At 40.6% G+C, this 26,983-nt stretch overlaps 1 protein-coding gene across 1 annotated transcript in view; it reads left to right on the top strand.

Moving 5' to 3' along the window:
• MYO5A (myosin VA) overlaps window positions 1-26,983 on the top strand; it is a 103,051-nt gene that overhangs the window by 33,681 nt on the left and 42,387 nt on the right. Inside the window, exons 5-14 of the mRNA XM_054169295.1 lie at window positions 7,671-7,827; window positions 11,926-12,069; window positions 13,277-13,358; window positions 14,805-14,912; window positions 15,414-15,520; window positions 18,007-18,272; window positions 18,982-19,063; window positions 22,187-22,327; window positions 23,109-23,234; window positions 25,332-25,415. Of these exons, the coding sequence (XP_054025270.1) occupies window positions 7,671-7,827; window positions 11,926-12,069; window positions 13,277-13,358; window positions 14,805-14,912; window positions 15,414-15,520; window positions 18,007-18,272; window positions 18,982-19,063; window positions 22,187-22,327; window positions 23,109-23,234; window positions 25,332-25,415 (1,297 nt within the window). The remainder of the gene's footprint in view (window positions 1-7,670; window positions 7,828-11,925; window positions 12,070-13,276; window positions 13,359-14,804; window positions 14,913-15,413; window positions 15,521-18,006; window positions 18,273-18,981; window positions 19,064-22,186; window positions 22,328-23,108; window positions 23,235-25,331; window positions 25,416-26,983) is intronic.

Below are 26,983 nucleotides of genomic sequence, written 5' to 3'. Positions count from 1 at the left end.
GCCTAGCAAAGGTGAAGCTAAATATATTGCACTGACTTGTGTTAAACTTTGTAGGCTCTTGGGGTTTACAGCTGCCTTTTACTTTGGGGTAAGGGAAAACAGAAAAGCAAACAGCTGTAACAGTGGAAGCACCACACAGAAGTGGAGCACAGTTGCCCAAAGACTACCTGAGACCTACGCTGGCAGGGGAGTGAAGAGCACACAGGCTGGTGAGCTCTGCGAAGAAGTCCACATATCTCTCCCAAACCACATTTCATGATGGGAAAAGAAGGGTGGTCTAGGAAAAAGAATACAGATATACTTAATTTCAAGTTTACAATCACTGGTATTTTTAGGAAATGCCTATTTAGTGAGCCTTCAGATGAGGTGTACAAAATGTTATTATTTCATCTTGTATCACAGATTTGACCTTCTGTTAATTTATTCTGCATTTGTCTTCTTTGTGCCCTCCTTCCTACACTGGAAGATGCCCAGTCCCTTGAAGACAGTGCTCCCTTTAGCCTGCTGGTGCTGGCCTCCTCTGGCTGGGAAGTTGCTTTCTGAATTTGTTGACAAGTTCATCAAGCTGCTTTCTGTGAAGCTCACAAAACAACTGATGCTACAGAGAACTCTTAGCTTTATATTGATACCTGATGAAAGCAGATGGAATTCACAGGGAAGGAGTTTAAAGTTTTTTCTGTGGGTAATTACTGACTGAATAAAGTTGTTTAGAACAAGCAAAGCATTAAATATTTATCTCTGTTCCTATAACATCAATACTTCTAAGATTTTTGGGAACATTGATAAAGGAGTTACAATGATATTTAGCACTTCCACACTGCTTTTATTTTCAATGCACTACATAAATTTCTTTTATTTCATCCTATTAATGAGGAAGTTTTTTGGTAAAATTCTCTGTGTTCTTGTTTTTGTTGCAGTTACTTCACAGGGGAAAGAGAATCTTCATTAACCAGATCTGTTTAGTCATGCTCTCAGATTGAAAGATGTGTGGCTATCCTGATTGTAGATACTGCAGGTTATTTTTGGTCATATGCTGTCACAAATATGCAAAAGGGATGCTGGGAGGTTGATTGCAAAAAATAGGATGCGTGCTTAGGTCAGAGTTATGTTTGCCAGCTGCATGTATGGACTTGTATCCTTGCACAGTTTGGAAATCTGCTTTGTAGTGTAAGGTGTACAGCATGCCACTTGGCTTAAACTAGGTTTGTCTTGGTTCCTATGGCTCTCTGTATCTGCAGCTAATGGAAGTACAGCAAGATTTCAAGCTTGCCAGCCTTTCAGAGCAAATCCTGGCTGACCTTTCAGCAATGTCATTAGTTTAAAAATTATTTTCATGGATTGGTTTCCCTGCTGCTGTAACTCAGTTGTAGGATTGCATATCATTAAGTTCCCTTTCTGTCTTTGATGGGCATGACATACATTGATGTTAGTGGTAATTATATGTGTATGCTGAGAGCATTCTCTATCCCAAATGGCTTGAGTTGCAGATTCCTTCCCTAGGAGTTTGTGTCAGGTTCTTTGATCATTCAAAATTCACAGTTTTGGAAATGTAAAGCAATTCCAAGCTTACAAGTCTACCTTATTACCACCAAACCACAGTAAAGTAACAGCAGTGAGATAAAGCAGACCACTGCTAGATTAAATAAAAGCTATTTATTGTGTTCTTATTCTTGCACTGAAGCAGGAGGAGATTTCAGTGTTTGAAGGTTGCTGCCTTTACCAACTGGTTTGATTTAAATAAAAAATGAAACTGTCACACACTGTGGTGTTGATACCCTTAGCCATAACCTAGACCTGTTATTCCAAAAGAAATGAGCAAACCAGTAGTAACTCCATAAAAAAAGGCAGTAGATTAATTAAACCTCTTAGCACTGAAGCAGTGAGGGGAGAAGATGTCCTTAAGTGGCAGCCTTCAAACCACCCTGGCAAGAAGCTTCCTTAAAAACATCAGCACCTTGGCAGTGTCCTCAGGGTTAACAAACATAGATGATTTAGGATCAAAGGCAAAGCAAGTACTAATGTTCTTCTCATCAAAATGCCCTGTTATTTGATCTCTTCATTTTATATTAAGGATATCTCACTCTGATCTTTTCTGCCAATCTCATCTATGCTATATGGCATTGGGACAACTGGGCTTTGAAGTAGGTCATCACAGGCAAACATTTCAAAGTCCATATCAAAATCTTTTCAAATCAGTGTTAATGACACAGTTTTGCCAGGTGGCTTGGGTATGAATGGATTGATGTGAATGCTGAGGCTGATGACAATAATTCTGCATTCCTTTTGTTTGTTTTCCCAGGATGATGATTTTGTGGTGTGCATGCTTATGTACCTCTATTTGACATTATTTGCTGTGGAGTCATGAGTCTGAAAGACAAGATCAAGTGATACATTCAATGCACCAGTCACAGGAAGCAAAAAACCCTCAAAAACTATGTTGTGCTTTGATGATTAAATTGAATAGCTCTGGGCTTCCTTAATCTCTGAAATGCTTATTGATGGATAAGTTTTTAACAGGTTTAGTGTTCTTGCTTCAGAGAGGGATTTTCTGTTGGTAAAGAGGAAGAAAGTAAACAAAGATATCTGTAGGGATTTGTCAGTCTACATGTCTCAGTTATTCTGATCTGCTTGGACAGTTTGCTGTGGAAGTGGTGGCTGTGGCACAGTCAGCTGTTTTGTTCAGTGGGTGTAGTGGTCTCAGGGAACTAAAATAGTTTGAAAATCGACAGCTCTGCATTTAATGTTAGTAATTTTAATGTTTCATTTCTTGCACTATTTGTTCTTTTATGCTGAAATCATTAAAAGCTGCCTTAGATAACGACAGTCATCAGTGGTTGGTCAGTGTTGTTGCAGCACTCAGCACAGATTGAAGGTGCCCAGTGACAATCTTACTCTTGCCTCCACTGCAGCTGACAGCTGTGACCTCGTGGGAGTAGCATTCCCTCCAATCTGAGCCCTTCTGAAAGCATGTCTCTTAGGTTTCTAAGGATAGAAAATTTAAAGTTAGTAGTAGTCAGTGCTATTTAACATTGAGCTATATGCCCATGCTCAGCAAAGGTGTATTTCCACATCTTGTAAGCAAGATTTAGCTTTCTTTTTTTTTTTTTTTTAAACCACGTTCTGGTTTCTTGTGCATTATTTCATTCATATTCTGAAAAATCCTTTTCTCCATGAAAGGTGTCTCAGGTTGGTTTGTAGAGTTCTTCTTTCCTCAGTGCCAAACCTCCTTTGAACAGAAGCTGTCTTCAGTGTTGAATTTCACAATGGTTTTTCAAAGCATTAAAAAAATTCTCTGCTGGAACATAGGTTGTAATCTTGAGATTCCAGGAGTTAGTTAAGCCTATATCTATTCTGTTTTGGCACTGTTTTAGCGAATTTCCTCATAAACATATTGTTTGTCAACAAAATTTTGTAGGTAAAGCAAAATTGTTTTTAAAAACTTTAGCAGCCTGTGCCCGAATCGGTTTCTGCCCTTGACTGAAATTATGGTATGAAAAATCAGTGACATTTACTGCTCTTCTATAGCCCTTACTTGTCATGAGGAGTGGAGTTGTGTATGGCTTGGATCTGAATATTCAAAGTTAGACATCAGCATTATTTTTGTGATGGATAACACTATTTTAAATTTTCAGTTGTTGACTGTATGGTGTGTTACTGACAAGAAGTAGCTGTTAACCACACATGACTCTCAATGTATAGGCCTGGGGGCATGCATATGGAAGACTTCTGAATAAAGTCTAGTCAATCTTTCAGTCTGCTGGGGCTTAAATATTTCTTTTCAAGATAATCTGGCTTAGCATTGCATCCTTACAATGTAGTTTTGTATCATAGTATGCAGTCGTTACCCGCCTTTAGGGGGAAGAGGACTCCTCCACTTTTTGTCTCTCAGTTTCTCTTTCTAAAAGCATAATTAAAATGTTCCCTCCATTCAGAAGTAATCTTAATTTTAAAATCATCTAATTATGTGCTTTATTCAGAGAAAAAGCTCCAAGAAGATGAGGATTGCATAGATAATGGCTTGTAGCATCAGGCTGCAAAGTGATGTCACACACAACATTGTTACCCTACTTGTTTCATTGGCTGAAAGTTTTAATTATAGCTTTTTCTTTTGACTAGTGACATATTAAGTGCTCAAAATGTCAGGTCAAAGGTTGGGGGATAATGATTTAACTAAAAATGACTCCAAAGGTGTTATTTATACCTGACAAGGAACTCAGAGTTACTTGTGGTTTCCAGGGATTTTCTTTTTCTTTGTGTTGCTTTGATATTGTGCTGGTTTTGTTTGTTTGTTTTTAATGCATCCTGATTATGAACAATTCATCTGACATAAGCAGAGGTTGCATTTTAGACAGACCATTGCTTGTATTAAACCACTAAAAAGAATTTTCACCACATTTCATGCACTACCTAAGATATTTTGATTCTATTTAGTTGTTTCCTTTTCAGTGTGGCATTGTATTTGTTTAAAGTTCAACTACATAAAAGAGCCCTCTGCTGAGCTGCACAGCTTCCTGTCAGGTTTGCACCCCACCCTCCTTCTTGAAAGACTGTCTTGCTGCCTGTGGTAGGATGTCCATACATCAAATCTTCCCTGGGATCATGGCAGTAACAGCTTATCCCCTGCTGCTGCTATGTTTGGAGTGTGGTGTTACGCTATCCTTTCTCCTTCTTCAAATGTCGAGTGTGATCTTGGGTGTGCTGTTGTGTCTTCCATTCTTTCTGCCAAAAAGCAGAAAGAATAATATGCTAGAGGATGGTAACTCCAGTGTGTTAAAGCAAAACAATGGACTAATGTGCTTTTGAAGACAAGAGTGGCTGTGATCATGGATGGAGCCCTTGCAGAGCGAAGCGAGAGGATTCTGCTGCAGATAATGAGTGAGCCCTTTGTTTCTCATTATTGCTGTGGCTAATGCAAGCACAAATACTCACTGCAGAAGAGATGGCAGCAATGTTTTCAGCTTTCACAGAGGCAGACATATCTTATCTAGAAAAATTATGGAGAGGAGTGGGATAATGAATCCCTTATTCCTGAGCACATGACTGTGTCCTAAGGAGAAGGGTGCAGCTTTGTATCTCATGGCATGGGGGAAGAAAACTCTAGGTTAATTAGAAACAGTATTCTTAAGGAGAAATTATTTCAACCTTGGTTTTCCTTACTGTCTTTGAAAACATGGAACTTCCTTCTCTGCAGCACACTGAAGACCCTAATGTTTCCTACCACTCCCATGGAGGGACTAGGGACTGCAAAACCAGCATGCACTTTCCATGCTTTCACACATCCTTCAGGGATGTGACAGTAGAAATGGACACCTTTATTCTGATGTTCCTCTCTTGGCAACAGTGTTAGTTTTTTGTTGACTGTTTTGTTGGCACTCTGTAGTACTGAGGCTGCATTACTTTGGTTTCTGAAAGTCTTCTGTTCCTTTGGAAGTAAGCTAAAAATAAACTTGGTCATTAGAGGATACATTTCATATGACTTGAGCTTCCTGACTCTTCATATATTTAGTGATATTTAATCCATGAAACAGAGCCCGGTCACCTAACAAGTGCAAGGCTTGTTATGTTGTTGCCCATCTCCTGTGTTAGGCAGCTCCTGATAGCAGACCAGCAGTTTCATATTGTAGAGTGGTACAGGGTTGGGGTTTTTCCTGTTTGAAAACACACAGGAGGGATGAAAGAGTACAGTGCCTGCCAGTCCTGTGAAGCAATTGGTTTTGGCTTACACTGCCTGTGTAAGCGGAAAGTCGTTGCCTGTTGTCTCGTTTTAAGCCTAGATGTTATGCGTTTCACTGGACTTCTTCCACATCCTAGTGCTCCTTTTGACCATGAGCATCCATGTAACTCAAGCCACCTCCTGATATGCAGAGCTACAGGCTGTCCTTCCTGCACCTCTTTCTACTGCCAGTGGACTCTGGGAAGGGGAATGGGGAAATATTTCCTCTTTGCCTTTCTGGCTGGAAATCTTCATTGTTACTGCAAGCCAGCCTGAGCACCTCAGACCTCTGTCAGAAGCATGTACATCAGGCTTGATGGCTTCTGTAAGAAGAGGTCTCATGGATGGGTGTTTTCATTTGCCTGTGGCCAAGGCTGGCATCTCTGGCAGTTCAGTCTTTGTCACCTGGAGTGCACACAGCCCAGTGTCGAGCTGAATAGTTGTGCTTTCCCACTGAGACTGACAGCTTGGCATATGTGAAGGTGTGAACTGTACTGTAGACATTCACACCTATTGTGTGTGCTAAATGGAAGTTGAGAACACAAAAATAGGTTGCTTTGATCTTCTCCACACTTTTCTATTCAATTTAATTCAGCACTCAGCCATTTCAAGTAGTTTCCTTTTACCAAAACATGGAAAATCTGCTTCAACTAATTCCTTCATTGGGTTAAATAAATCCCACCTTGGCACTCCTGGGGATGTGTGACATACCCAGAGGTTCCTTTAACCTACCTCTTTGCACAACATGAAGTCGATGCTGGACTTGTGCTCTTATGTGGAGCTTGCTGGTGTTTTTGCAAGATAGTTAACAGCTTGAAACTAACAATGTGATTTAGCTTCATCATTTCAGCAGCAGCTTCTTTTCTTTTCTTTTTTTTTTTTTAACCATCTCAGAAATAGAATCCCAGATCTCCTGGAAGACCTTTAGGCTACAGAACCCAAAAATAGTTTTTCCAGGCGTATTTCTTCTCTTCCCCTGCATAGCATTTACTGATGGCTCAGCTGTCTGTATGTGTGCCTGAAATTTCATTCACAGTTACTGTGCTATAAGTGCAGCCTGGGCTGGGGTTTGGCTGTACTTTCAGTGTTCCGGCCTCAGCTCTGTAAAGCTTTGGGGTAAAACATTATTCCTTCTTTCTTCACTTTCCAGTGTGTAAGATAGAGTTAAGCTCACCCAGCTCATAGGAAAAATATTCATTGTAACCTGTTTTGCTTTGGAAAAAATACTGTATAAAGCATGTATGGTCATTATTTTAGAAGATTCAGGCCATGAAAATGCTAATTTATTCCCTTATTACTTCATAGTGTGTTTATTAGCCATGCAGTTGGGGTATATGGATTGAGCCCTTTTTGAGACTGAGAGAAAATTGTTTCAGTAGCAAATGGAGATTAATTTCTTTTAATGAGAAGAAATTACTTAACATCAAAGGGGTCATCTTCGTTCCAGAGCTGCTATTTGTGTCCTGAACAGGCCTGCTTGAATTTTTCAGATTCAGAACAATTCTGGGAAAAGCTGGTGATTAGATCAGAAGGATGAAAAGTTTCTGTGGCTGACTCTGCTGTTGATTTCTCTATCTGTAAGATGGCATTAATGATCTTTGCTAATGAGCACTGATAATTTAGTGGAGCATTGTACTACAGACTCTGGATAGAAGTAGCTGCAGATGCACCTAGTGAATAGTGGTAACAGGTACTTCACTGTAGCCAGACTCTCTGGAGCAGCTCTGCTGGCTGGACTGTTGCAGCATCATCAGTCCTGACTGAGGATCCTGGCTACAGTCAGTCCAGTCAGCTTTTCCAGCAGCTTGGGTACTAACAGCCTTGTTTCTGCCACATGCATTTATGTTACTGTTGCATTGCTAACATTGCTGGTGAAAGGGTTGTTGCCAAGCTTGGGACACAAAAAATAAGTGTCCTTGAAAGAACAGCTGGTAATTGATGTATCTTTGTGTTTCAGAGATGAGCGAAACCAGTCAATCATTGTCAGTGGGGAATCTGGAGCCGGAAAGACTGTCTCTGCTAAGTATGCCATGAGGTACTTTGCTACTGTCAGTGGATCTGCCAGTGAAGCCAATGTTGAGGAGAAAGTTTTGGCCTCCAACCCTATTATGGAGGTAAGACAGCTACCACACTAACCCCCACCCTCCAGCTGTATTTGTTATTCTGGGACTAACATAAACATGCAATAAAAAAGACATTCTGGACTTTTTTAGGGCTCAAAGAACCTAAAATAAATATATATCAAAATTTTGTGTAAAATCCATTCTCCAGGAGGTGCTTTAGGCATCATTTTGTTTAATGTTTTATGAAAGTCTTGAGAGAAGATGGGAGGTAAAGTTTCAGTAGTGTTAATGTATTTCACACAACAAAGTAATTCTATATGAATACTATGTCAAATCTGTTCAGCTTTTTAACACTGATAGTAACAAAACTGCTGGCAGAAGAGTGTGTAAAATTCTGACAAATATTAAAAATTCTGGTCTTTCCCACTGAGCATGTACATCACACAGTGAGGGCTGGTAGATTGTACTTTGAAGTGAAGAGTTGTTGACTAAAGCAAATCTTCAGCTTTAGGCAATGTGATTAGGGAAGATAGACTGAGAAAGCAAAGTTACATGAGATGCACATCATTTCTTTCAGAGGGGAGAACATGACAGAAGACATAATTTTGCTATAATTAGCTCAAACTAATGTTTCAGTTCTGCAAATTTCTGTAACTAACTGTAGTCAGCTTCCCAAACCATTGGCTTGGAGGCATTGCTGGTAGCAGTAGACTGAGATAACATAGAATCATAGTTTACTCCTACCTCAAGATCTCTGTTCTCCAAGAAGCTCATGAGATGCTGTAATTCTGATGTTATGGCCAAGTAGAAAGCATATTAGCCCCATCTGAATTGTTTCCAATGTCTTTGGCTATATGTGTCTATTCAAGTTGTAGCCGAAGTCAAGGAACTGGGTTAAGGAATGATTCATCAAAGAGAAACTGTCTTATAGGAATTCCTTGAGAGAAGTAGCACTGCCACAAGCGCATACATACGGACAACCCAAAAAATGCTTAGGACAACTGCTTCCTTCATAGATGCTTAGCATCTTTATGCAATAGCATGAAGTGTTTGTGGATAGACATGAGTAAGAGGAGTGCGTGCAGTGAAATATGAAATGCAAAATGGTGCCGTTGTTTTCTTTCTCAGGTATTTTTTAAAATGAACTAAGTTTTATTCCTTCTTTTCCTCCTGGCATGAGGAGTTCATGATACTCAAACTATAGCTGCCCCATCACAGGTGTGTGTGTTCTGTCACAAGGTAATTGTGCCTGGTTTGTGGTGCTGTGTGGTGTTTTGAAACTGTTGGGTGGGATTACACAGGTTGTGCCATGACGGGTGGTGGGCTGTACTGCTGAGGCATCCAAATGTCCAGTGACAGGAGAAAGTTGGGAGAGCTGAGCCTTGCCTTGGGCTGCACCAGCCCTGGTGGGAGCAACCAGAGCAGCAATGGCAGTTGTGCAGGTGTGAGCACAGTACTCCCTTCACTGCTCCCGTGGTTTGCAGCAAGCTTCACACCATCCTTGGCTGCGTTGAGGTTTGATGCACAGCTAACAGGACCAGGGGTGTCTTCCTCTGCATACCACAGATGTGGTACTTGGGGCCAAGCAGGCTGCCACATCCTCACCACCTGTCTGCTAAGTGACAGCCACAATAGGAGACTTCAGGATGAGTCTTCAGTTTGCTGTGTGTTTGCTGTGTGAAATACAAACTGTTTGCAGGTTTCCTTGTGCTACTTCTTTTCTTTGGTCTCAAAGTCTAAACCAAATATCCTTCTGTCTGACCTCTTGGACTCCATGTCCCCATCAGTGGCCATCAACTCACCGTTAATTATCTGATTTAATTTTTGAAGCAAGGAAATTTAAACTGAGGACTAAAACTTTCCATCCATACCTTTTCTTATCTGCTAAAAACTGATAATAGCAATTTCATGAAGCTGGGTATAAGTAAAATTTCACTCACTTTAAACAATGCTATAACTGGATGAAAGTTATCCTTCTAAATTCAAACGCTTGGACTTCAATTAGGCTTTAGAGTGAGTGTTGTGAAATTTGTTGTTGAAAGAGAGTCTAGGACAGCAAAATCAATGTTTTAAAATCTTCAGCTGATAAATCAGCAGAAACACAAATTAACCTGTGTAGACTGAGAAGGAACTGAATAATTTTAGAAACAGGAAACTCGTAATTTGCTGAGTAGGTTATAAAATCTTAGGAGCAAAAGGTTATTTGTTTATTTATTCATTTATTTGTAAATGTCTATTTGGACAACCTAAACATCAGTATTTTATGAGCTTACCATCATTAGTGTCAGAATTTCACATCATCTTTGCTTGTGAAATACTCCATAACATCAAGCGAGCTATGCTTTTCTAGCAGCTATTTGAATAACTAGTTTTGTAGTCAATGGCTATACACAACTTTCCTAGTGCAAATGTGGAAATTGTCAAGGCTTAAAACTCATCTTTATATGTAATTTCCTGCCTCTTATTCTCTGTTATTGCACATGCTCTCAAGCAATCTTAAAATAGCAAAGACTTTCTTGACTGTTTTTATAAGTAATACCTCTTAAAGTAATAATTGGTTTCTAAAAATCCTGTAATACTGTTGCTGCCACCACCACCAAAATCACAGTGGCAATAATTTTACAACAGAAGAAGTGCAATTGGAGTATATTTGGTTGGAGTGAATTCTGTATTTCTGAGAACTCGGAGATGCAGTTTGTTCTTATGGTCTTTATAGCAGCCAGCCACAGCCATTCAGCTGGTGCCCACTTTGACATCTGGACTCGTTGATCTCAAAGGTCTCTTCCAACCTGGTCTGGTCTATTCTATTCTATTCTATTCTATTCTATTCTATTCTATTCTATTCTATTCTATTCTATTCTATTCTATTCTATTCGCTCAGTCAGATCTGCTGCTCCTACTCCTGTTCTAATGGGGCTTCTGAAAGTAATCCCCACCTCCTGTGCTGTAACCAGTTAGCCCTTCCTGCTTCACTGGTGCCCTGTTTACAGAGCTGGAGTGCCCATACTCAGCATTGCAATGTGCTCTAGATTGTTGTTCCTAAATTTCAGTACAGAAACTATGGATGGCTGTGGCTGTGTGAACTGGGAAACTAGGACACAGATAGGACTCTGTGTTCTTTAGTTATGGGACACAGCAGAGTTAGGCATACTCAGTGGCATGTGATAAAAGGCAGTGTATTGTGTCTGTATTACTCCTTGTAGAAAATATATTGCTATGTGATGTCTAAAACATGATCTAATTGAGAAGAGAAAATGCTTTTCTTTGAAGTTCAGAGTGCTGTGATTTGCATGCCTTGAATTCTGATCTATCCAGTTGGGACTTGTTGTGAAGCGAATGCTAATGCTAACGAGGTAAGGGCAGAAGTTCACCAAGACCATTTTAAGAACTCCAGTCATGATTTGCCCTGGGCATCCCAAGACCACATACTATCGAGGAAATACATTAAATATTGTTTATTATGTGTGAAGCTGTACTGAGAGTATCTAAGCAAGTTAGGCACATAAGGCAGCATTGAAGACTGTCTTAGTAACCAGGCTGATAAGGAAGGATTTTGGGTTCAGGAAAATGACATGAGTCTGTACATGTCCATTTTTTATTATATTTAGGCACACAGTAAATATTTTGTAATGATAGGTTTGCAGAAGTAGTTTGGAAATGTGGTTGATTATAGAGTAGTAACAAGAATAGTAATAAACTGTTGGACATGTAGAACAGAGGGACTGTTTGCTGGGTTGTGAGCATATGATAGGTCGATTTACAGAGATTGCAAGTACTACACGTATATAAAACATACTATTATACTTTTATTAAGTCCTTAGAGGAAATCGGGGTGTATGTGAGCATTCTGTTAGACTCTCTAATTCTTTTTAAGACACTTTAGAGAGCAAAGAAGGATTTTTGGCTGGAAAATGAGACTATGTGGAAGTGAAATCATTGCTAGGAAGACCAACTCCCAATTTTGCGTTAATGAAATAACCATATTGGTGTAATTTGCTGACCAGGTGGAAATCATCCTGTATTAAATTCTTGATTATTCTGAAACCAAGGCAAAATTAATGTTAAGTCTTTATGAGCTATGTAGATAATTAAATAGATTTGATAATCTCTAACAGCTGTTTAACCTTCACAGTATTCCTTTCTTTTCAGTCTATTGGAAATGCCAAAACTACAAGGAACGACAACAGCAGTCGTTTTGGGAAATACATTGAAATTGGGTTTGATAAGAGGTATCGAATCATTGGTGCTAACATGAGAACTTACCTCTTGGAGAAATCAAGAGTGGTGTTTCAGGTAACACTGATGCAATCTTCTTCTGACTATTCTAAAAAAACCAAAAGCTGCTGCTTCCTGATATTAGTTCTCTTAAGCAATGGCTGTAATAGTGTATTTGTTATATAGTACATGTGAGGGGAGGGGAGCAAAGGAAAGCAAGGTCAACCTTTCATTATGTGAATTATTTGTAGTTGTAAAATGTGTATTAAAAGTCTGTGTAAACATGTAATTCTGTCAGTGCACTACTAGATGGGAATTTGTGCTTACAGTAGTATTACAGAATAGGGCTACAAAACCTATCGGAACTCAGCTCGAGAAGAGCTCTCTGTTGTGGTTTGTAAAGCTGCAATCTCAGCTCACTTTCAATCTCCTGTTAAAACCCACCACTGTCACAAGAACTATAAATGAATCTAAATGGCCATTATTTAGGTAAATGAGAATATTCAAGTTCATCTTTCTTGAACTTTCTTCATTTCTGAATTTTATACTTGATCCAATCCATAATGTTCCTGTCTCCCACGCTCCCTTGTCATCTTTACCTTCCTTATAGCTCAGTAAAAGTGGACTTATCCTTGACTGGCTGCCTAAAGGTATAAAACAAATAAATGCAGTTAGCATTATATGGGAGTGTTATGTGAAGTACTGTTGTATATTTTAAAAATCAGAGACTTGATGCACATGATTTAGCTGGCAGACAGGTTTTTGGTTTTGGTTTGTTTTTTGTCTGTATTGAAGTCAGGAAATTTAGAGCACTTAAGTACGGAATGATGGTGTTGGTCATGTGTCATAACCTTCTGAGCTGTGTTTGTCCTTCATTCCAAAATTCCAGCTTTGCTTTGGCAGGAGAGATATTCCCTTCACCAGTTTACTATAAATGCTGAGGTGAATGGCATTAGTTATTTTTGGAAAATGAAAAGCTTTTAAGTATGATCATTTCACTCACCCATAGAATCCTGATCTATATTTAATAGTAATCCACAGTTCTCAAAAGTGAAATAGTACATTTTATTTCTTTTTAATGAAATGTCTGCATGCTTCTTGCTGTTGAAAATGGATTAAATTAATGAAGAAGGAAATGACAGATGCTGATTTAGCTTTTCTTTTTCCGTGCGGTTTCTGTGCTCTTAGCATTCTTAGAGAAAGCATTAAACATAGTAATTCTATTCTACTCATGAATGTTTCTGACACTTGTTGTGAAAAATAATCAATTACTTTCTTTATAAAGGCAGAAGAGGAGAGAAATTACCACATCTTTTACCAACTTTGTGCCTCTGCAGCGTTACCTGAGTTTAAATCTCTACGATTAGGTATGAAATCCATGTGTATTGTGTGGTGCAATTGTAGGTATAAAGCAGCATCTCTGAGCCGTAGAACCAAGATAAGAATTGCCAGCTTTTGAATTCTAAGCTTTCAGTCCTTCAAGTACTAAAATATATTGAAAAGAACTAAAATGTTGGATCTCAGACTTCGTGGCTTTTAGGTAGAATGAAAGTAGCAGGTTTGTTAATTCAGTGTACTGTAATACATTGCAGTTGTAATCGTTGGAACTTAGGATGTCCTGGATTTCAGAGTAGCTTTCTAGTGGCAAGGGTGAAAATTTCTTCCCTTAGTCTTTTAAAACCTCTTTTCTATGACTCCAGCTACTAGACAATTTTGTCATTTGTGGTATAAGCACCTGAAAAGCTTATTTTGCATCTGCATACTTTCACTTGGGGTGTTAACAACAATTACTTCACCATTTCTGCTAACGTGGTAATCACAAAACTGACAAGGGAATGTTGTTCATTTTTCAGATTAAAATGTTGGTAAAGGAAAGGTTTCTCGTTTAACAAGAACTAGTGCTTTGTAAGGGAAAGACATGATGATGACCTCATGACAGGCAATCACCTCATCATTTCAGAAATTCAATATAAATTTGAGTGCTGCTTCTGTATTTTTAAAAGTTGGCTTTGTAGTGGGAGAAGTCCACAGCCTGATTTCTGAAATACCATTCTGGTGTGAAAGTGTTTCTCTACTCTTCTGCACCAGCCTGGCACTTACAGGATGCACATCTGCTGACACAGGAAAGGAAGGAACTGATGTAATTAGAACTAAAGAAGCCATTTAGCAGACTCGTCTTTCGGTGTTCTTGAAACTGTGGCAAATGAGAAGAAAAGGAATCTGTTCCCACAGCTGGAAGCACGGTCCCTGAAACTGTAGGAATTTACACAGCACCCAGGAGAGCTACTGCTCTCCCAGTGGAGCCCAGTGCTGTCCCCAGAGTGGTATGAAGTGATCGGTTCTCTACCCACAACTTTTCAGCAACAGTGTTCACAGACACTCATATGAATAAACCAGAGCATACATTAGAAATAAGAAGAAAATGAGCAAACTAGAATTTATTTATTTTTTTAGTATCCTGATGCACAAATAGCATCGTGGTATCTGCCACATCATTCCAAAGTGCTGCTGCTGTCAACCCCCTGCCTGCCACTTGGGTGCTTGTCTCAGACTGGGAGAACAATTTCTTCCAAAGTGATTATTCCGCATGTGTGGAAGTCTTAACCAGGGTTAAGGGGAGAATATGCTTGAGGGCCTGCTGTGGGAGCCAGGTAGCTTAAGAATACATATTTGCACTGCTAAATCTTGAAAATTTCAATTCTTCTCCAGAGTAAGTGGGTCCTGTGAGCCAGAAGGACATATTTATACTGTTTTACAGATGTGCTGTGGATTTCTGCATTAGTGCAAGTAAAAGATTGTTTTCTCTCTTACAGGGAATGCAAATTCCTTTTACTATACAAAGCAAGGGGGAAGCCCTGTGATTGATGGCGTTGATGATGCTAAGGAAATGGTAAACACCAGGCAGGCCTGCGCTTTGCTAGGTAATTTGTAAACCACATTCATATCCCAAATCCAATATATTAGGAAGTGTTTTCTACAGTGTTTGCTTAAATTGTCATTATACTCTGTTGTGTTTAAAAACAGGAGAGTTTTGAGTCTGAGATACTTCAATTACATTAAGAAGGTATTTAAATTGCAGTGGAATTTGCATATCTAGTGTAGGAGAAACACACATTGTATGGATACAAATGGTGGGTTCCTTTGGTGTAGCATATACAGCGTTGGAGGTCACTGACAAAGCACTTTGAAACAGCAAATTAAATAGTTCATTGCAGTGGATTTTTTTTTGCATCTGGTTATAAAATATTTTTTTCTACAAGTGGAGCAAAGCAATACTGTCAAATGCTAAATAAAGTCTCTGAAAAGCACACCATAGTCTCTGAAAAAAACACACTTTTTCTCTGAATAAAATTTGTTGTCAGCTGCAGCTCACAGTTCTTTATTTCTCTTCCCATTGGAAATACTTTGTTAATGTTTTTCAGGGATTAGTGACACCTACCAGATGGGAATTTTTCGAATCCTTGCTGGCATCCTTCATTTGGGCAATGTGGAGTTTGCATCTCGAGATTCTGACAGCTGCACTATTCCTGTGAGTAGTGGATGAGCTGAAGGGCATGGTTCCTACTTTGACAGTTCTACTTTCTGCTTGTTTGCAGGGCCCTCTTCTGAAGACAAGTAACGATATAAAAACACAAGCAATGTTCTTCTGTCTATTTTGTTAACATTCTGTCTATTTTGTTAACATTTTAACAGTTGGGTGTTTTTTTTGCAGATGGATTCAACTCTTCTTAGTTTAGAAACTTTAGACAATACTCTCAGTTCTGTAGCAGTGGCTGCCTTAATTCTGTTTCAAAAGCGTAACTGATTGGTCCTAGAAAAGTCTGCCAGGCCAGACTAGCTTTGAAGTCCTGGGCAGATGTCTGGATCTTTATGTTCCCACAAGAATCCAATCCCTGCCTACAGTAAATGCTTTGCAGGATTATTTTTTAAGTTAATGCCCAAATGGCCTAACTAACTGTAAAGGAAATGCTTCACAAAGTCCTCTAGGATGTCTAGAAATGAGCATAGTATGTACACATAGGATTTGTTTGACTCACCTTTGTGGAAGTCAGTAATGAGGACTGCATAGTCTGATCTGAAAAAACTGTCATTCTGTGAGGACCCAGGCTTCTTACTGGAAAAAAGATCTGGCTTGTCACTTTTCTCTTTCTTGGATTCACAAGTGGCCAGTTTCTGCTTTGACCTTTCCTTAAATGTCTACCATTGGAAAACACAGCCTTCATCTTTCTCTATTCAAACAGTAGCAACTGTTTCAAGGTTGTTATTTTTACCTCATTTTAATGTCAGCTGCTTTCTCAAGAATTTGTTCTAGCCCTTTCTGGAGTTGAGACAACAGGTTGTTCATTGGGCCACAGCTCAGTGTGCCTGGGCTAACACCAGCTGCCTGTGGAAAGCTGCTGTGAAACCACAACAATAGTCTGCTTTTTAAATGTGTCTTAAAAAGGTCTGCACTGCAAAGAAAGTGTCATTTAATGATCATGAGTAGAAAGCTGATGAGCCCAGGACATTGCGAGCTAGGACATGATGAAAATATGAGAGAGTCAGAATGGTTATCTCCCATGCAGGAATCCCACTGAATGAGCTAGTACAAAGCTACAAATTCCTCTGTAGTCCTATCCTTACATGGTAAACACCTAGCAGGTGGCAGTGAATGTCTGCTCAGTGTAATCTGCTACCTGAGCTGTGCTGTTCTCTGACAATAGCTATGTCATTGCAGAGCTCTGTTGCCATGCAGACTGGTCTGCCTGGGAAGCACTGGTGTGATGCAATGATGGTGCTTCTGGAAGCTCAACAAAGGGCTCCTCATGGTGCTACATGAATGAATCAATTTGGTTGATGTCAGCTTGAGTAACCCTAATGTGGCATTCTTTTGTGCAGTGTTCATTATTATTATTACTTCATTATTGTCTTCTGAGTTAAAGTGGTATGGCTAAACTGAAAGCAAACATTCTCAGTTAACTGGATTTTGGAAGTTAACAGCACTGCCGTGGGATCTGTATGCTGTGATGACTGCAAGAAGCCCCAAAGAAGTCAAAAAGATGTGGAAATAGAAAGACAAACTTGATGTACCCTCTAGCTACTGAGCATGTAGTAACAGTCCTCTGTAATCTGCCCTTGTCAAGACACTGCTTGGCAGTGCTTGACACTGCTTGTCAGTGTGCTGTTGAGTTACCAGGTGCAATGTGAATGTGATGAGGAAGCAGCACTAGGGGAGTTCCTTAGGAGGCAAGACCTGTCTGTCCTTGCTTTCTAGCTTTTGGCTTGCTTGTTAGTGATGAGGTGTAGTATCTGAACTCATTGAGTGGTAAATGCACTGCACAGATTGTTATGCAGAAATCTCATATAGCCATCTCAGTGTTCAAGCCTTGCCAGTTGATTTAACCTGGTGGTTAAACAAAGGTTTTCTTCACTTGTACAGTCTGATTCAGGAGTTACAGAACATAATTAGTGTTCTCCAATCTCCTAATATTTATCTCCAGAATTCACTGAGGGCAGAGTGTTAAAGCCTTCCTCTTTATTCTTGGCTTGGGCTGTAATGCCCCACGGCCTGTTACTCCCTGTTGTGGTTGTATCTGAGCAGATGAGAGCACTGCTCAGGAGCTGGGTACTTGGGACAGAGTGGATCATTCTGTCCCAAGTACACAGCTGCTGTCCTGTCCTGCATTTCTCTATTTCTTCACTGAAAACCGAGACAGTTAGAAGAATTCAAAATACCAAGTCCATCCCTGTGAAGCTAGGTGATTCGTTTTTGTGAAGGTTGTAGGTTCACTGTGGGGGTCAGTTTGGTGAACACCAGTATAGCAAAGTGCAGTTTAGGAGACTGATTCACCAGCCTACTTCAGCAATGTGAATGTGATGAGTGGGTAGGGAACCTGTTACCTTTTGAAGGAGAAAAGAGCTGAGGAAGTTGCTGATGCTGCTTATTGTTGGATCACTGCGGGTAGGCAGTTCTTATGATTGTGTGTGTGCTAGTAATAATACTGTTTCAAGACTTAATGAGATTGTTTTTATTAGCCCAAGCATGAACCCCTCACCATCTTCTGTGACCTCATGGGTGTGGATTATGAAGAGATGTCCCACTGGCTTTGCCATAGGAAACTCGCAACTGCCACCGAAACCTACATCAAGCCAATTTCTAAGCTTCATGCCATCAACGCCAGAGATGCACTTGCCAAACATATCTATGCTAATCTCTTCAACTGGATTGTAGATCATGTGAACAAAGCCCTTCATGCTACTGTAAAACAGCATTCTTTCATTGGAGTGTTGGACATTTATGGGTGAGTCTTTTTGTCAAAGCTGTGATGACTCTTATGTAATTATCTTACTGCAAAGTATCTTTGTCTTTACCATGCAGTACTGCGTGGAACACATAAAACCCCCAAACCCTTAGCAGCTGCTTACGCAGCTGAAGGAAGTAGGTGTTTAGTTTTGACATGCTGTCTAAGATCTTTGTCTTGACTTTCAAGTCTGACATTTATAGTGGGATTTCATTTTTTTGCTGTTGGTAGTTCCTTTATGTATTGCACTGGAGAAAGTGACAAGGGAATTGGCATCTCATGGTTCTTCCATTGTGGTGCGTTAGAAGGGACAAAGACAACTTCCAACCTGGTTTACTCCTATGCTATTCTATTCTATGCTATTCTATGCTATTCTATTCTATTCTATGCTATGCTATTCTATTCTATTCTATTCTATTCTATTCTATTCTATTCTATTCTATTCTATTCTATTCTATTCTATTCTAACATGCTTTCTAGGAACATCAGTCCCTTCTCTGTGTTCCTCATCCCTGCCTGAAGAGGAAACATCACCAAATTGCCCATGTACTGTCATTTGCCATTTACTGTGTGCTTCATTGCTTGATTGAGGTTGTTTCTGCCTGGAATAATGCAATGAAAGTGACTTGAGGGAGGGAATTAAAAATTATAGGGTCATTTAATATTTTTTTTCACTGCACTAGTAATTTTGATGATCTGCTTATTTTAGATTTGAGACATTTGAAATCAACAGCTTTGAACAGTTCTGTATCAACTATGCCAACGAAAAACTGCAGCAGCAGTTCAATATGGTAAGTAGGAATTGACCAGCATTTCCTCTTGCCTTTCCCCTCATCCCAGTCCGTTCTGCTAATTGGGTCCCCAGTGGCTACGATGAATTCCTTCAGTCTATTAACCAGCTGTCCTGGCTGTGGGCTTTGGGGGATGGGGAGAGATCGACTATCTCCTAGAAATAGATTTTGTGACTAACTGCTGCTCTGGGACTGTTTGACATTCTGATCACAGCAACAATTATAAGACAGAAGCAGCGCTTGCCAATTAAGACCCAGAGATGGCCTGTCAATGAGGACACACTGCAGTTGAGGCTGGAGTTTGCTGTGCCTCCATGACTTCCAACAAGAGCCTGTGTGCAGGCAGCAGAGAGCAGGGCTTTGCTGCTGGGAACCTGCCACCCACACTTCCTGTCCTGGTGTCATCTTTTGAGGGTTTTCAGCCACATTCCGAAGTTGTTGATGGACATGTGGCAAGGGACGCCTCTTCCCCCTCCTCCAGAGAGATCATGATTCTCCCTCTCCCCTCAGCCTCAGTGACGTTTGTAATTATATATCTTACCTGCATAATGATGAGGCAAGTTATTTCTGCCAGGTCTGTTGCTAGGCTGTGCTGCAGCACAGGAATAGCTTTGAACTCTCCTTACGAACATAGCTCCATGGCAGCGTGTGCTCAAAGGACCGAATCCTCCTGCGCTGTGTTTCCTCCCAGGCAGGGATGTGGATTGGGAAGTAAGCTGGGTGCTGGAGCGGAGGCTGGGCTTTCCAGTCCTGGTGTGCCCTTTCTGTACTGGTAGTGCCATAACTGGGTTCAGCTGCAAAAGCAGGATGTCATAACTGCTAAGCACACGGCATCTTGGCGTTTTCTCAGCTCTGCATCAAAATCTAGTTGCTGTAAGAATTGTAAGGGTTTGCACTTGTAGAGTCCTGCACTGGTAAGGATTAACCCCATGCACCAGTACAGGTTAGGAGTTGACTGGATGGAAAACAGGTCCATGGAGAAAGATGTGGGAGTCCTGGTGGACAGTAAGTTCACAATGAACCAGCAGTGTGGTGTTGTGGTCATGAAGGCCAATGGTACCCTGGGATGCATTAAGAGTGTGACCAGCAGGTTGAGGGAGGTTGTCCTGCCCCTGTATTCTGCCCTAGGGAGGCCACATCTGGAGTACTGGGTCCAGTTCTGGGCTTCCCAATTCAGGAGAGACAGGGAACTACTGGAGAGAGTCCAATGGAGGGCTACAAAGATGAGGAAGAGTCTGGATTTTCTCTCTTACAACAAGAAGCTGAGAGATGTGGGACTGTTTAGCCTGGAGAAGACTGACAGGGGATCTTATCAATACTTATCAATATCTAAAGGGTGGGGGTCAGGAGGATGGTGCCAGTGTCTTTTCAGTAATGCCCAGTGATAGTACAATGGGCAAACAGGCACAGGAAGTTCTACCTTAACATAAGGAGAAGCTTCTTTACTTTGAGGATGATGGAGCATTGGAGCAGCCTGCCCAGAGAGGTTGTGGAGCTTCCTTCTCTGGAGACTTTCAAAACCTACCTGGACATGATCCTGTACAACCTGGCCTAGGCAAACCTGCTTTAGCAAGGGGGCTTGACTGGAACCTTCCAACCTCTACCATTCTGTGTTTCTTTAGTAAAGACCACTGTCCCTGTGTTCCCTTCCTTGTGGTGCTGTTGTTGTAAGCACTTGTCTCATGAAGGACTTGCCAATGGGGCATTTGTAATGATGCCCTGCCAAGCCACCAAACCCAGTACCAGTATACATGAACTCATTGCAGGCTGCTGTGGAAGTACACAGGGTGGAGGTTGTTTTAAATTAAAGCCCTGTGTCTGTGGTGGCAGGCAGCAGGTGTTCATGTGTGGCCCAGGGTGACCTGGGTCCAGGGTGACCTGAACCTAGCTGATGAGGAACTAGCCAGCTGCCATTCTCATCTCCTCAGCCTGCCTTGCCTGCCTGGCCACCCACATCCTTTGAAGGAGGAGATTAAGTGTGAAGACATTTTTCACCATGTAGTTGCTTCACAGAGGAGAAATAGTTTTATGCTTTCTTGCAGGACCTAGGTTGGGTATGACTCGTTGGTATGATGCTACTGTGGACGTTCCTGTCAGGAGTTACCTTGGCATGTAATACAGGCCTTAAGCACGGGGGTGGGAATGGCTCCCGTGGGCGCCGTTAAGGAGCACTGCTCTGGAAAGGATGGTGTTAGGCTAATGAAATAAAAGGGATAAACCACTTTGTCAGGGTAGTTTTCTGCTGTCTGGCAGATGCATGCCAGAATGCTGCAAGGAGGTGACGGTGGGCTTGTGCCCTGAGCTCAAGAGGCAGCTCCACCATTCCAGGTGTTTATGGCAAAGACCAAAAAGTGCTTGTGCTATTAAGACCACAGTTTGCCTGCGTAATGTAATCTTTTTTTTCCTCAAGTTTTAATTCATCTCCTGTGCACATTTCATTACAGCTATGTGGGGCTTTTTTGTGATCATATTGTTGAATGAGTACACAAATACATTGTTACTGATCTTCATATCAGATAAATCTTCCACAGAATTTTCCTTGAAGAATTTCTTGTGCTAACGCTCTTAGAGTGATTCTTGCAGGTTTCTGCAGGAGTGTATTTTAATGCAGTGCGTCATCTTAGGAAAAAACCAGCAGCCATTTAAGGGAAAATGAAGTTCTGTTCTTTTACAAGGAAATGCAGAAGTATTTATAGTGAAATTTTACTTGAAATAGATCGGTATTCATCACTTCAAAATCATAAATGCATGGCACATCCCACTTTATAAGTCGCCGATCTTGCACTTGAGGCTTTTTCTGGCTTTTGTGGCTTGGTTTGCCTGTTTGTTTTTTCATAAGAAAAAAATCTCTTACAGTAATTTTGAGACAATATAGTAGAAAGATGGGAGAAAACAGACCTTATGTGCTATGGATGAACACTTTAATTTAGTCTTTGTTTTTAGGCCATGAAAAAGGTTAATTTATTTTTCATGCACTTACCTCTTAAAGGGTTTATTTAGTTGAACTAGTGTGTCAACTTGACAGCCTGGATTAGTGTGCCAAGATGAATTCGAGTGAGAGTTCGATGTGTTTATTCTACATTTTATTTCACAAAAGGACCCTGTTTTCCTTTTGCCCTGTAGCATGTCTTTAAACTGGAACAGGAGGAATATATGAAGGAAGAAATACCATGGACCTTGATTGATTTCTATGACAACCAGCCTTGCATCAACCTCATAGAAGCCAAAATGGGAGTTCTGGATCTGTTGGATGAGGAGTGCAAGGTGTGTGTGTGTGTTCAAAGGCTTTCATAAAGAAAGAGGTCAACAACTGTCCTGCTTCTGTGGCCACACGGGGAAATGTCATCTGTGTGGATTTTGACACTCTGCTATTGAAAGGATTTGGAGATCATACAAACAGAATTGGCAATTACAGGAAGAGGAAAAAGTGGTTTTTGTCATGCTTTTCCACCTCCTCCTCTCCATCATGTATCTGCTTCTGGGTCCCTAATCAACCTTTGTTTTGACTCTGGCAACTTTCATTTTCTGGAGTGCAGCAAGTGCAGTCTTTGGTCCTGTCAGATTTCTCCAAATTGCCTCTCACTTGGTATCTCACCTTTTGTCTTTGACCTTAGTTTAATTTATGCCAAGCCATGTATAGGGAATGGCATGTATAGGGGAAGCCCATCTTGGGGTTATTGTGTATCACGTAGCATCACAAGCCATCTCTAATGATGGTGGATGAGTTCTGACCTGCTGGAATGCTCTTCAGTCTGACAGTGTAGCTCTAGGATCCCTGCCTTCAGGTGTGTGTGATGCTGGAAAGGCTATTAGTGTCAAAGGTGTCACACAACAGCTACACCTGCAGCTGGGCTGCACCCAGTCTGGACTGTTAGAAAGGCAAGTGCATAGCTGGTTACTGGCTTCCTTGCTTATGGCAGTGCTTGGAATCTGAGGCATCAAAGTTTGAATACAAACCACAAAACATTGTTCCCCATCTTCTTAGTTTCTTTTGCTACTGAAAGTTTTCAGGACATTATAAATGACAGTGTCCCCTTTTCTGTAGATGCCAAAAGGCTCAGATGACACTTGGGCCCAAAAACTCTACAACACTCATTTGAATAAATGTGCCCTCTTCGAAAAACCACGTATGTCAAATAAGGCTTTTATCATCAAGCACTTTGCTGACAAGGTAAGGACTTTTCCTCTGGTAACTCTTTGTGTGGCTGATGTTGCTGATAGTGTGCATGGGAAGGGATCCTAGCATGGGTGGCTGCTGTGGGCAGTGACAGGGCAGTGGCATCCTTGGCTCTGCTCAGCTGCTTGCAAAATGTGTGCCTGCCTATGCACTCAAGCAGGAGAAGAAAGCTCACCTGGCAGCTGTACAGAGCCAGGAGCACAAACAAGAGCTCCTGACTCCTGTCACATGCTGTAACCACCAACCATTCTTTTTGAAAACATAGGAACTTTATGTATGTGCAATTCACAGCATAATTATATCAATTCCAGTTACACAAGGAATTACACAAAGTAGAAGATCATGTATCTCACTGTAGTTCTAGATAAAGAGCAACAACAGAATGATGTTGATTTTGCTGCCATCTTAATGTGCAAACAGGAGGGAGGGAAGGAAGCTGGATAAGGTCATCTCAGTGGAGTGTGTGCATTGCTCAGCTCCCCCAGTGCATCAACAAACTGAGCAACTCCTCCGCTTAAAAAAGGTTAAAACCATGTTTAAGTTAATTGTCCCCTTATACAAAGAATATTGTCAGCCTTGTCAAAAAGACTTCTGAGAAGCTCAGGGATTCTTACCAGTAGATAAGAATGTGCTGCCTTGGGGGCTTGAGGCCCTCATCTGCCTCCCTTGGATTTCTCCCAAGTTCTCAGGTTTGTACCAGGAAGAGGGATCCCACTTGTTTTGTGTCTAGTCAATGAAAACAGCAAGAATATCTCTGTACTAGTTTGCATTCATGAGTTCTGTTTTATTTAGTGGATGAGAGAACAATAAGGATTTCATAAATATTTCACATACTGTTCATTAGGCTAAACTTTGATATTTGGAAGCAAGACTTCCCTGTGCTTAGGCTGAGTGCCAAGGAAAGGGAAAAGTAGCTCCAAGCAGGTATTGGCAAAGCTCTAAGCTCTGATGTGTCGTTGCTAAGCGTTTGTGCTTCCCTTTGAGCTTACTAGAATGGGTACAGGCATCTTGAAGGAAAAAAAGTAGAGCTGTAGCTGGCAGGTTAGCAAGGGCTGTGCCTTGCTATTGTCTTCTGTGGGAGAAGGCAGAGATTCTGCTGCCCTCTCGTGGCGTTGTCTTCCGCAGTGAGAACATTAATGGTACCCAAGGTGGTGTCCAGTGGACCTTCAGTTGTGGGGAGACTTTGGGGACATTCTCTGCCTTCTTCCTCCCCAAGAATCTGTTGAAATGTTTTGTATCTAGGGGTATGGTGTCGTTGCGTAAACACTGATCAATGGCTGCACTGAGAGAGGGGCTGCTAACAGCTATCCATCTGGCTGCTCTGAAAGAACAGAACTGCTAAGGAAGTCTGCTCTTGTATTTTAGAGTCTACCCTTCTGCTGATACAAGATTGAGGAGTTAGCATGAGACACTTCATGAGAGTTAGCACACTTAGGTTAATTAACAGCAAGTTCTAAGATACAGGCTTTTGACAAGAATTGGTGGGTTTTGTTCAGCATTGAATTAGGACAGTGACATAAATACTATGGTTTTTTTCGGATGCTCTAGCTGTTCTTTGGTCCAGGAAACTCTGTAGCCCTGATAGAGGAATGTTGTTAGCACAACATTCAGACTCTTTATTGCTTCTGGTAAAAATTCTGTTGTTTCCCAAGTACAAATGAGGCATTTTCATATGCTGCAGGCAGATCACTTACTGCCTCTCGGCTAATGAGATGAGGTACTTTGTTCTCAGTTGTATCTGGATTTCGCACAGTTTTGCAGCCTTTTACTTCACCGAAGGAGCTGTTCAACACACGTTTTGATTCTCCACTTTTACTGTCACCATTCAATCATGCTGTCTTAGCACAGCATCTCTCAGCAGAGAAGTATATCTGGTTTAATGCAGTCACAGTATTCATCTCTCTATGCTCAAATGTGTTCCCTCTTTGAGGAAAATCTATGTTCAGCAAAGATGCACTTGGGAGCTGGTATTTTAAATATCCACAAGAATTAGCTGTTTTAAATGTGGCTGTTACAGCTGATGAATTATATGCAAAATATTCTTATGAAATCATTCTAACATTTATGTTTTTGTAAAATTGTGGGTTTCAGGTGGAATATCAATGTGAAGGCTTTTTGGAAAAGAATAAAGACACAGTTTATGAAGAACAAATTAAGGTCCTAAAATCAAGTAAGGTTAGTATAACATTTTTCTTTTTCTACTGCAATTAGGAATCCTTGAATTAAGGATCATATAACATTTCTTGTAAACCTAGGAAATATTTCTCCCTTTGTCCTGGTTTGAGCTAGAACACAACACACTCTCTGTTCAGTGATTTTATTTTTCATCTCATTCTCTTTTAAGTGACTGCACTTAAGTGATTTTATTTTTTATCTCACTCTTTTCTAAGTGACTGTACTTTCTGAAGTTAATGGCATGTTTTCACAGACAGTGTCTGCTTCTGGAAGTAATAACACTGATGTTTATAGTTATTACTAAGACCTGGTATGCAGAAAGGCTTTTGCTTATGCCTGCTCCCGTAGAGACCAAGTTCATTGCTCAGTCTTGTGTGCCATGTTGGGGTGCTGCAAGTAAAAGGATGGTAAATAAGTAAAAAGTCACACTTGTGGGTATGAACAGGCAGGACAAATGACCCCAAACTGACCAACAAGGTATTCCATTTCATGTTTGTCATACTCAGTATACAGCTGAGGGATCACAAGTGTCAAATCCAGTTTTCTATGGCTGATGTCCTAAGAGGACTCTGTTCTTCTGCCTTCCATCCCAATCCCTGAGTTCCTGAATCCAGTTCCTGTCTGCTGCTGAGTCCTGTCTGGACTCTGGGGGAGTTCAATGTTGGTTTTGTATATTTTTCATAATTATCTTAATATTATTATAATACTTTCTTTTTATTGATGATGTTCATTAAAGCTATTTTAAATTTTTTTTTCCAACCTGTAAGTCTCTCCCTTGTACTTTCTTCCCCTTTTGGGAAGGGAGAGGGGTTAATGACATCTGTTTGTGTAGTGGCCCACCCAACGTTAACCCTTGGCACCCTTAATATCAGATCAACTGAAATTGAACATAGTTTGTGTTTAATTGCCTATCTTTATGAATTTAGGAAGTTCTGTAGCCTAGTTTTGCTCCTTGTAAGGTCAGTCTGTACTTAGTTACTGATTTAAATGTTTGGGGTTTTTGTTTGTTTATTGATTTGATTTGGGATTTTGTGGTTTTGCTTTCAAGGGGTTTGGGTGGTTATGTTTGGGTTTTTTTGGTTGGGTTTTTGTTTGTTTTCACTTTTCACAACATTTTAATGTATTTTCTGTAAAGGCATCAAGAACTTCTAAGATACTTTATTAGTATAAGAAGGGCTAACAGTTAAGCCCTTAATTTTGTCATCTGAAAAGAGAAGCTGCTTGTTTATGGCCTGACAATTGAGCAGAAAATTTCTGGAGGAGAAACAAGTTCTGTTCCAGAAGCAAAATGAAGAGAGGAATGAAATGTATAGACCCTAAGGACACAATCCAGAATTTACAGAGTCTTGCCTTATTGGTATCTGTGAAAGAAAGATAGCATCTGAATTGAAAAATACTGGGTGAAGAAATACTATAGAACAGGCCTTCAGTGGCACTGTCTGCCTTTTTTAATGGCAAAAATGCTAGTCATGCTTTTCTGAGATGTAAAGGCAAGTGACTTGACATTGTGCTGTGGGGAATGTGCTAGCTCCCAGGAAGCTGGGTATCGAGGACAGGATGCCTCTCCC

The sequence above is a fragment of the Dryobates pubescens genome, chromosome 17, assembly GCF_014839835.1.
Source record: "Dryobates pubescens isolate bDryPub1 chromosome 17, bDryPub1.pri, whole genome shotgun sequence".
In the NCBI taxonomy this organism is placed as follows: Eukaryota; Metazoa; Chordata; class Aves; order Piciformes; family Picidae; genus Dryobates; species Dryobates pubescens.
Note: the sequence above shows the minus strand (reverse complement) of the source record. Positions and strands in the feature narration are given on the sequence as shown.